The sequence below is a fragment of the Staurois parvus genome, unplaced genomic scaffold, assembly GCF_062004578.1.
Source record: "Staurois parvus isolate SC_StPar_1 unplaced genomic scaffold, SC_StPar_1.0 ptg000142l, whole genome shotgun sequence".
Lineage (NCBI taxonomy): Eukaryota > Metazoa > Chordata > Amphibia > Anura > Ranidae > Staurois > Staurois parvus.
Window position 1 is genome coordinate 1971861 of NW_028317938.1, and position 12156 is coordinate 1984016.

Genomic DNA, 12156 nt, shown 5'->3' on the forward strand with positions numbered 1-12156 from the left:
TTAGGCATGTTTTGGGGGGAGGGGGTGGTTCAGCCAAAATGTTCCTCTCTTGAATGTACAAGTGATGTTTTTTTTCTGCCTCTAGGTAATCCTCCCTGTATACTTCTGTAAGCACCTATACAGTGCCTTGAAAAAGTATTCATACCCCTTCAAATTTTCCACATTTTGTCATGTTACATGTTACATGATGGATGTCACATCACTACCTTAAACTCAATCTTTCAAAAACTAAGCTTGTAATATTTCCTCCTCCCCGATCCCACACTCACGACCTTACCATTAAGATCAACAGCACAACCATTGGTCCTTCCCGTCATGCCAGGGTGCTAGGCGTAATCCTAGACTCTGACCTCTCCTTTGGGCCCCACATCCACTCACTGGCTAAATCCTGACGCCTCAACCTCCAGAACATTTCCAAAATCCGCCCCTTCCTGACCAATGACATCACAAAACAACTTATCCACGCCTTGGTTATATCCCGCCTCGATTACTGCAACTCCCTCCTCACTGGTCTACCGGTACACAGGCTATCCCCCCATCAGTCTATTATGAATGCTGCTGCTAGACTCATACACCTTACCATCTGATCAGCGACTGCTGCCCCTCTCTGCCAATCCCTCTACTGGCTTCCAATAACGCAACGTATAAAATTCAAAATACTAACCACAGCTTACGAAGCCATCCACAACACTGCCCCTAGCTACATCACCATCCTCATCCACAGATACCGCCCAAATCGCTCACTCCGCTCCTCCCATGATATCCTCCTCTCTAGCTCCCTCATCAACTCCTCCCACGCTCGCCTCCAGGACTTCTCCGGAGCCTCTCCCATTCTCTGGAACTCCTTACCACAGCATGTCCGGTCAGCCCCCACCCTGTCTGCCTTTAGGCGATCTTTGAAAACTCACTTCTTCAGGGAAGCCTACTCCACCTCCACCTAAGAACTGTACTTGAATCACCTCCACCAGATCATCCCCCGCAGTTATCACCTTTGTATCACCTCCCCCTTCCTTTAGATTGTAAGCTCCATGAGCAGGGCCCTCGTATTCCTTCTGTACTGAAATGTATTGAAATTGTACTGTCTCCCTATATTGTAAAGCGCTGCGCAATCTGTTGGCGCTATATAAATCCTGTATAATAATGATAATAATAAATGTTTTTTTTTTACAAATAAAACCCAGACACGGCCTTCCACCTAAACTGACAGGCCGGGCAAGGAGGGCATTAATCACAGAAGCAGCCAAGAGGCCAATGGTAACTCTGAAGGAGCTGCAGAGATCCAGAGCTTAGATGGGAGAATATGTCCACAGGACAACTATTAGTCGTGATCTTCACAAATCTGGCCTTTATGGAAGAGTGGCAAGAAGAAAGCCATTGTTGAAAGAAAGCCATAAGAAGTCCTGTTTGCAGTTTGTGAGAACCCATGTGGGGACGTGTGGAAGAAGGAGCTCTGGTCAGATGAGACCAAAATGGAACTTTCTGGCCTAAAAGCAAAACGTTATGTGTGGCAGAAAACGAACACTGCACATCAGCCTGAACAAACCATTCCAACCGTTAAACGTGGTGGCAGCATCATGTTGTGGGGATGCTTTTCCTTTGGCAGGGACAGGGAAGCTGGTCAGAGTTGATGGAGAGATGGATTGAGACAAAGGGCAATCCTAGAAGAAAACCTGTTAGAGTCTGCAAAAGACTTGAGACTGGGGTGGAGGTTCACCCTCCAATAGGACAACTACCCTAAACATACAGGCAGAGCTATAACGTAATGGTTTAGATCAAAACATTTTCATGTGTTAGAATGGCCTAGTCAAAGTCCAGACCTAAATCTAATTGAGACTCTGTGGCAAGACTTGAAAAATTGCTGTTCACAGATGCTCTCCATCCAATCTGACAGAGCTTGAGCTATTTTGCAAAGAAAAATGGGCAAAATGTCACTCTCTAGATGTGCAAAGCTGGTAGATACATACCCAAAATAACTTGCAGCTCCAATTGCTGTGGAAGGTGGTTCTACAAAGTATTGACTCAGGGGGGCTGAATACAAATGCACGCCACACTTTTCAGATATTCATTTGTAACACTACAGGGTCGCTTCAAAGTGTCTACTTTAGCAGTCAAATTTAAGAAAACCCCACTTATATGTTTCTGTGCTCCCATACATACAACGTACCTCAAAAAAACCTTACTTTTGAATACTTATTACCTTTTAGATATTTCTCAGGAGAAGGTGTTATGGCTGACCACAAGGATTTCGATATTTCTGAGGAGAAGGTGTCATGGCTGACCACAAGGATTTCTGAAAAATGTCAGAATGATTCTGTCCTAAGGACACAATGAGCTCCCTCTCATTAACATACAATGCAAGAAGCCCAGCTTCCAAACATACTGTATAGGGCTCATTCACATGTTGTTATTATTATTATACAGGATTTATATAGCGCCAACAGTTTGCTCAGCACTTTACAAAATGAAGGCAGGCATTACAATACAATACAATTTGGTACAAGAGGAATCAGAGGGCTCTGCTCGTTAGAGCTGACAATCTAAGTGGGAGGGTCAAGTGATACAGATTTGGATAGGGAGTTCCATAAAATGAGAGTAGCTCGGGAGAAGTCCTGGATGCTAGCATGGGAGAAGGTGACACGGGAATTAGAGAGCGGGATGCCTCGGGAGAACTGAAGAGAGCAGTTTGGTGTGTTGATAATGAAGAACGAAGCAATGCTCATTTAACACACCTATACCATTTGTGATGTGTTTAAGACGTGTTTTCATTGTGTTTATGAAAACTTGAAAAAAACCTCAATAATGCTTAATAAATGCCTATGGAAGTAACGCTTTTCTAGTGGGATGTCCTTAACCACGTCACCTCCTGCAAGTTTACCCCCTTCACGGCCGGCCCATTTTTTGCTATTCAGTACTGCACTACTTTAACTGCCAATTGCGTGCTTATGCAACACTGTGAAATTTATATCATTTTTCACACAAATAGAGCTTTCTTTTCCTGGTAATTGATCACCTCTGGGTTTTTCATTTTTTATTAGAAATAAACAAAAAAAAGACCATAAATTTTGAAAACAAAATTATATTTTCTACTTTCTGTTATAAAACATGCCCTGTAAAAAAATTAAAAAAAATCTAATTTCCTTCATAAATTTAGGCCAAAATGTATTCTGCTACATGTCTTTGGTAAAAAAAAATCCCAATAAGTGTATATTAATTGGTTTTTGTGAAAGTTTTAGCGTTTACAAACTATGGTATATATATTTGAAAATCGATCAACTCAGATGCACTGATCTTATTTCCTGAGGCCCTTAAAATACTATGACAGTGCAAATACCCCCAAATGACCCCTTTTTTGCTAAGAGAGTCTGAGGTTTTTAGTAACAGGCATGGCAAGTTTTTGAAATTATATTTTTTGTCGCTTTTGTTTTTTTTAAATGAAGAAATGAAATAAAATTTGGGCCTTTTTTAACAATTTTTTAAAACATACTGTTATCAGTGCAGTACAGCATTGTCATATGAACGGTGTGGCAGTGATCAGGGATACTGACTGGTGATAGTATGCTGAAAAAAAAACTAGACTAAAGAAAAGTTTTTTTACATTTTTGATTCAATTATTTATTTATTAGTTTTTTTTTGTTTTTTTTTGCACATACTTTAATCAGAGTAGTTCAGTGTCACAATAATAACACTGTACTAGCCCAGGGGGGAGGCTGGGCACTTTAACATGCATTGCATTAGGATGCTCAGTAATTGAATGTGTTGCCAATACATCAATACAAGCAAAAAACTGTACCAACACTATTTATCTCAATGAGGTATGACACAATGCACGATAGTGCATTTTTATGCATTTTAGTGCCCAGGTGATTTGTTTTAGTGCTTTGGATTGCCATTGAAAATGAATGGCACCACAAAGCTGTGAGCACAATGGTGTGAAGCCATCCTTAAGCATTGGATTGCTGTGCTTTTCTTTCCACTGTCCTATTCAATCAGCCCCTTAAACTCTGTATCTTGTTGTTTTTATTCTGTAGTCTTCATATTCTAAAACAAATAGTGAGACAGCGCTATTCATCTTTAAGAGCAAGATGCGTTCTGTTACAGATAATAGAAGATATAGCTGACAAGTTATGTAAGGTTTGTGTTTTTTCTTCTCAGGAACTTTATTGGTATCACTTAGGAGGGACATCTGGGGGCATTTGAATTTTATCACCAGTCCTAGTCCTATTGGCTGTTCAACAACATTTGATACTTCTATGGCGATATTGCATCAAGTCAAACAGAAAATGAATGTTGGAGCAGAGCACCTGGAGCAGGATACCTTGAAGCAGGCTCATTTAAAGGCAGAGCTCATTGAGAAGTGACAGCTATTTTACTTTACAAGTTAGGAATGTCATGGAATACTACAAACAATATAAAAGCTGTGTTGATCAATGCCTCATATAGTATTTAAAAAAAAAGCATTCCTTTTATGAGAATCTTAAAGGTTAAGTTCACCTTTGGAACAAGTTACACCAGTATTTTGGGTGTAACATGTTCCAGCTTGTATAGAAGAACAAAAAAAGGGTGCATCAGCCTAGTACATTATTTTTAAGCACCATTTATTTAAATAGTGAAAATAGGTAATTATACTTATAAATCAATAAAAAGGGCATGCTCATCACAAATATCCAAGTACAGAACCACCAGAACCGCTTCTTGTTTCCTGAACAGTTGCCACATGGGTCTGCAGATGCTGACATGTTTTGAGGGAAGTATCTTCTTCATCAGAGCTAAATAAATTCTGCTTACTGCATGACTCTTTATATCATCTGTATTTACAATGAGTCAACTTTTGTAGACCCTTGTGGCATCTTCCTAGGGAAAAAGTATGCATAGCTGCTCTGGCGGTTCTGTATTTCAACATTTATGATGAGCATGTTGTTTTTATTGGTTTGTGAGTATAATTGCCTATTAGCACTTTAGAAATAAACAGGGTTTAATGATAATGCACTAGGTTGGTGCGCCCTCTTTTTGTTATCATACATAGGGGTTGATTTGCTAAAGGCAATTAGACTGTGCACTTTGCAAAGTGCAATTGCACTCTGCAAGTGCAGTTGCTCCAGAGCTTAGTAAATGAACAGAAGCTGTGCTGACTTCCATCATCTAATCACGTGCAAACAAAAATGCAGTTTTTTTTTTTTTTCATTTTTCTTGCATGTGATTGGGTATTCTTGGCAAAGAGAAGCTTTACCTCCTTTACTAGGCTGTGGAGCAACTGCACTTGCAGAATGCAACTGCACTTTGCAAAGTGCACAGTCTACTTTCCTTTAGTAAAACAACTCCATAGTGTGTTTGGACCACCCCAGTCTGAGGAGGGCAGCAAGGCATGGTGAACACTGGACAGTGGACGTGGATCTGGAATGGTGGAAGTGCTTCTAAAAATTGGGCACCACACCTGAGCGCAGGAGATCGAATTCTGTTCTATAAATGTTCCAGCTCGTGCCCCCCTCACCCCTTCCCTTGTGACAGTAGGTGGAGGATCCTCTCCCTTGCAGACGCTGTCATGTTTTAAAACTAGTCTCGGTTCCCCATCAGGCTATGGCCAACGTCTAGTTTAAAATGCCTTTGCCATGTGCCTGTCAGTGTAACGAACAGAACCTGGGGAGAGAGGGAGCGCCCTGAGCCACTGGAAGGAGTGTCTAGTATGAACAATCCTCTCTGTGTTGGCATCACCAGATTAATTTACCTGTCACTGACAGTTATATGAATCGGGTGCAAGTACCTTCACTTTCGGTGCTGTGCCCTGATAGAGTTCTAAAGAGTATTTACAACATCCTTCATGAATTCCCCAGATTGTATTGTACTGCAATAAATCATTTTCAGTGTAAGTACACTTGGCAGTGTTTTTGTTTGTTTCAACCCCTGTCAACATTTGTGAAAGAATGGGTCGCTCTCAGGAGCTCAGTGAATTCAAGCGTGGTACTATGATAGGCTGCCACCTGCGCAATAAGTCCATCCGTGAAATTTCCTTACTACTAAATATTCAATGGTCCACTGTTAGTGGTATTATAACAAAGTGGAAGCAACTAGGAACAACAGCAACTCGGCCACAAATTTGTAGGGCACATATAATGACAGAGCAGGGTCAGTGCATGCAGAAGTGCACAGTGCGCAGAAGTCGCCAACTGTCTGCAGAGTCAATAGCTAAAGACCTCCAAACTTTGTGTGGCCAACAGTGCGTAGAGAGCTTCATGGAATGGGTTTCCATGGTCGAGCAGCTGCATCCAAGCCTTGCATCACCAAGTGCAATGCAAAGCGGTGGATGCAGTGGTGTAAAGCACGCCACCACTGGACTCTAGAACAGTGGAGACTTGTTCTCTGGAGTGACAAATCATGCTTCTCTGTCTGACAATCTGATGGACGTGTCTGGGTGTGGCGGTTGCCAGGAGAACGGTACTTGCCTGACTGCAATGTGCCAAGTATAAAGTCTGGTGGAGGGGGGATTATGGTGTGGGGTTGTTTTTCAGGGTTGGGGTTGGCCCCTTAGTTCCAGTGAAGAGAACTCCTAAGGCGTCAGTATACCAGACATTTTGGACAATTTCATGCTCCTATCTTTGTGGGAATAGTTTGTGGATGGCCCCTTCCTGTTCCAACATGACTGCACACCAGTGCACAAAGCAAGGTCCATAAAGACATGGATGAGGCAGTTTGGGGTGGAGGAACCTTACTGGTCTACACAGAATCCTGACCTCAACCTAATAGAACACCTTTGGGATGAATTAGAGCCAGGCCTTCTCGTCTGACATCAGTGCCTGACCTCACCAATGTGCTTCTGGAAGAATGGTCAAACATTCCCACAGACACACTCCAAAACCTTGTGGACAGGCTTCCCAGAAGAGTGGAAGCTGTTATAGCTGCAAAGGGTGGGCCAACTCAATATTGAACCCTATGGACTAAGACTGAGATGCCATTAACCACTTCCCGACCGGCCGCTGTATATAAACGGCAGGACGGTGGCAGTGCAGGGTCGGGTGGCTGTTTATAAACGGCCTCCCCGCACCCTGCTTGTGCGCGCTCCCTGGGAGCGCACAGCACCGCGATCCGGTGCCCGCTGTGTCCTCCGGACACAGTGAAACACCGATCGTTGGACAGGACCTCTTTACGAGGTCCCGATCATGTGATCACTGATTGGCCAATCAGTGATCACATGCAAAGTAGTAAGCAAGATGTCACTTGTGACATCATTGCTTACTACGTGTGAAATCTGTGAATGATCACAGAGGTCACATGGTACAAGGCTATTCACAACAGCCTTGTACCATGTGACAAGCTGTGACCAATCACAGCTCACTCAGTACTTCTCAATGACTTCAAGAATGCAGACAGAGAGAAAGAGAAATGATTGCTTTTACATCCTATATGGGCGTAAAAGCAATCAGTGTAAAAAAAAAAAAATCTTCATCACCCCCCACAAGTAGTACAGTGTCACCATGGTGACACTGTACTGCTAGGGTGACAGTATGTAAAAAAAAAAAATACAAAATAATAATATAAAAAAATAAAATAAAATTGTAAAAAAAAATGTTGAAAAATTATAATTTTTGGTTATAAACTAATTTGGATTTTTTTTTACTAAAAAGATAATGGAATACATTTTGGCCAAGATTTATGATGAAATATTATTTATTTGCAAAATTTTATAAAAAAAACACTTTTTTTCAAAATGTTTGGACTTTTTCATTTACATAGCAAAAAAAATAAAGATCCCAGCGGTGAATAAATACCACCAAAATAAAGCTTTATATGTCTAATAAAAATGGTAAAAAATTCATATGGGTGCAGTGTTGCATGACCGCGCAATTGTCATTCAAAGTGTGATAGCGCTGAAAGCTAAAAAATTGGCCTGGACAGGAAGGGGGTAAAAGTGTCCGGACAGGAAGTGCTTAAAGTACATGTGCGTGTAAAGACAGACGTCCCAATATTTTTGGCATTATTGTGTAGATAGACATGTTTCTTGAATGGGTTGGGGGCATTTGCAATTGCATGTTTAATCTAGGTTTCATTTTTTTCTCTCAAACAAAAGCAATTAACTCAAGAGTTCTATCAAAAGAGCTGTTAAAACATGCTCTAAATCTTCTAGACTTGATGTAGATATAATAAATATAATTATTACATTTGCATTTGTAGTACAGTGAAGTGTGCTACAAATTCCCAGCTGACTGTTTACAGCTCTTGAGTTGTTTTTGGGATGATCATTCTTGTTCCCCCTCCTAATGACAGAGCTAGGATTTAAAAGGGCCCCTGCCAGAAGGGGCCCTCCTCTCTACAAAAGTAATATAAAACAATAAGAAAACAGTATAACAAATATTTATAATAAAATTGTATAAAAAAATTAAAAAGTACTTTCTTTTATTAAATGTATCTTTTGTATCTGTAAAATGTTTTACTCTGGACTGGTATATTGTATCATTTTTAAATATAAGTTTTGGCTGTTCAAGCGAACCACACATGGAGCGCTTATGCTCTTAAGGAAGGTAGCCTATGACTGAGTGCGTGTGTGCACATGTGACCTCAAAATATTATGTCATGCATTTTGAAAATGTGTGACTGTCACTGAAAATGTAAACCAACTCTGTGTTCTAGGGGCCCCCTGAACCTGAAGTCCCCCCCGAGCCCTCTTAAGGTCCTAATCTGGCCCTACCTGATGATCCAACACCAGAGGCATCTGACAGTGTCCTTCACATCTGTCTCTATAGCCTACAAGACATACAGTGCTTGCTCATTTGAGCCCTTAATGCCTGTTTATGTGACAGTTGCCAGATAGTTTAGCCTTAAACTAGTCAGATCGCGTGTGCATACCATTTCGATAATGTGTATTATTTCTAAAACGAATAAATCAACCAATAAAAAACAATAAAAATATGTAAAACCCACACAATTGTAATCAATTGTGAACTGATAAAAAAAATTAAAAATATCAAAATTATACAGCTGCGAGTGATAAATATAACATGTTCCTTGAAAAGATGAGCATACAGTACGTTTGCAAATATATTTTCAGCGCAAAGGCAATGTAAGAGTTTAAGCCTGAGCTTGTTTTTAAAAGTCATATATTGCTCTGTAAAAACTTAGGACTGCTGTACAAACTAGATAGCACCTTCTCATGCAACTCATTCTAAAACTACATTCATAGTAGTGCTTGTTGGTGTGCTGTGCAATGGTGAAAATATCAAGGGTTCAAATATTGCCTCTACAAAGCAGAAGTACACTGCTCAAAAAAATTAAAGGAACACTTTTGAAAACACATCAAATCTCAATGGAGAGAAATAACATGCTGGATATGTATACTGATACGGACTGGGTAATGTGTTGGGAAAGTAAGGATGCCCCATCGTTTGATGGAAATTAAAATTATTAACCAACAGAGGACTGAATTCAAAGACACCCCGAAAATCAAAGTGAAAAAAATGATGCAGCAGGCTAGTCCATTTAGCTGAAATTCATGACAGCAACTCAAAATGGTACTCAGTAGTTTGTATGGTCCCCACGCATGCGTCTATGCATGCCTGACAATGTCGGGGCATGATCCTAATGAGACGATGGATGGTGTTCTGGGGTATTTCCTCCCAGATCTGGACCAGGGCATCACTTACTCTTGAACAGTCTGAGGTGCAACCTGGTGGCGTCAGATGGACCAAAACATGATATCCCAGAGGTGTTCTATTGGTTTTAGGTCAGGCGAGCATGGTGGCCATTCAATGGTATCAATTCCTTCATTGTCCAGGAACTGCCTGCATACTCTCGCCACATGAGGCTGGGCATTGTCATGCACCAGGAGGAACCCAAGACCCATTGCAGCAGTGTAGGGTCTGACAACGGGTCCAAGGATCTCATCCTGATACCTAATGGCAGTCAGGGTGCCATTGTCTAGCCTGTAGAGGTCTGTGTGTCCCTCCATGGATATGCCTCCCCAAACCATCACTGACCCACCACCAAAATGGTCATGCTGAACGATGTTACAGGCAGTATAACATCCTCCACAGCTTCTCCAGACCTTTTCACGTTTGTCCCATGTGCTCAGGGTGAACCTGCTCTCATCTGTGAAAAGCACAGGGTGCCAGTGGCGCACCTGCCAATTCTCGTGTTCAATGGCAAATGCAGTAAGCACAGGACCCACTAGAGGATGTCATGCCCTCACGCCACCCTCATGAAGTCTGTTTCTGATTGTTTGGTCAGAGACATTCCCACTAGTGGTCATTTTGTAGGGCTCTGGTAGTGCTCATCCTGTTCCTTCTTGCACAAAGGAGCAGATACCGGTCCTACTGATGGGTGAAGAACTTTCTACAGCCCTGTCAAGCTCTCCTAGAGTAACTGCCTGGAATCTCCTCCATGCTCTCGGCTACATCCCAACTCCTCCACTTCAACCTCTTCTTTGGCACTCACACAGTGCACACAGTCCTCCACCCACACCGACGGGAACATCCTGGATCTCGTTTTCTCTCATCTCTGCACCCCCCACAACCTCACAAACACCCCTTTCCCTCTCTCTGACCACAACCACATTACGTTCTCCATCTCCCCATCCTCAAACACCTCCCCCCCCAAACGTCAAACCATCACCAGCCGTAACCTCCGCAACCTGAACCCGGCCCCTCTCCACTCTGCAGCTGACCGTCTTTACGACAGTATCCTTCCACTGTCCCGCCCTGACCTGGCCACTACTGCGTATAACAACTCGCTGTCAGCTGCCTTAGACTCCTTAGCACCCCTAACCACACGCAGCATTAGACCCCTACCGCTTCAACCCTTGCAGAACGACCACACCAAAAATCTTAAACGACGCAGTCACGCGCTGGAGCGATTATGGCGCAAAACCAGATCCACTCAAGCGGACACCCTTTACAAATCCACCTTCCTCACCTACACCTCCTTCCTCCACGCAGCCAAACAAGCCTGCTTCGTAACCCTCATCAATACCCTCTCCACCTGTCCTCGCCGGCTCTTCTCCACTTTCAACTCCCTACTCTCTCTCTCCCCCCCCCACCTCCACCCAGTACCTCACTCACCGCCCACGAGATTGCCAACCACTTCCAAAACAAGATCGACACAATCCGTAAAGACATCGCCAATGCTCAATCTACCTCCCCACCTAGCCTCCCTCCCACGATAACTCCCTCAACTCTCCCCTCCTCTGACCTCGCAACCGCCCTGAGAGGTCACTAAGGTCTTCTCAGAAGCCCGCCTCACCACTTGCCCCCTTGACCCTGTCCCCACACAACTCCTCCGGTCTCCCTCCTCCTCCATTCTACGCTCCCTCACCCACATCTTCAATCTCTCCCTCTCTACTTGTGCATTCCCCTCCCCCCTAAAGCATGCGCACATCACTCCCATACTCAAAAAACCCTCCCTGGACCCCACCGACCTGAGCAACCTTAGACCCATCTCCCTGCTGCCATTTTCATCCAAACTCCTCGAGCGCTTAGTCTACAATCTCCTAAGCTCCCACCTCAATGACAACAACCTCCTCGATCCACTACAGTCTGGCTTCCGTCCCCTACACTCCACCAAAACCACCCTACTCAAAATCACTAATGACCTGCTAGCCGCCAAAGCTAATGGCCACTACTCAGTCCTCCAACTCCTCTACCTCTCCGCGGCCTTCGACACAGTTGACCACCCCCTCCTCCTTAATAAACTATACTCCCTTGGCATCAGAGACTCCGCTCTCTCCTGGCTCTCCTCCTATCTATCCCAACACTTCTTCAGCGTTACCTATAACGCTGCCACCTCCCCCTCTCTCCCCCTCTCTGTTGGGGTCCCCCAAGGCTCTGTCCTCGGGCCCCTTCTCTTCTCCATCTACACCTCCTCCCTTGGCCAACTGATACACTCCCACGGTTCAACTACCACTTCTATGCCGATGACACGCAAATCTACCTCTCTGCCCCTCGCCTCACCCCTTCAGTCTCCGCCCGAATCACCTGCCTACTGAACGGCATATCAGACTGGATGTCCCTCCACTTCCTCAAATTAAACCTTTCCAAAACCGAGCTCCTAATTTTCCCCCCAGCCCGCGCTCCCCCCCTTCATCACGACCAACAACGCCACCATCAGTCCCACCCCGCAAGCCAAAGTCCTAGGTGTCACTATAGACTCAAATCTGTCCTTCCAACCCCATGTCCA

The 12156-nt window shown here is 43.5% G+C and overlaps 1 protein-coding gene across 1 annotated transcript in view; it reads left to right on the plus strand.

Moving 5' to 3' along the window:
* The window catches only part of IP6K3 (inositol hexakisphosphate kinase 3), a 236650-nt gene that overhangs the window by 119353 nt on the left and 105141 nt on the right, over positions 1–12156 (plus strand). The window contains 1 exon segment of the mRNA XM_089673602.1: positions 4153–4354. Within this exon segment, the coding sequence (XP_089529728.1) occupies positions 4153–4354 (202 nt within the window).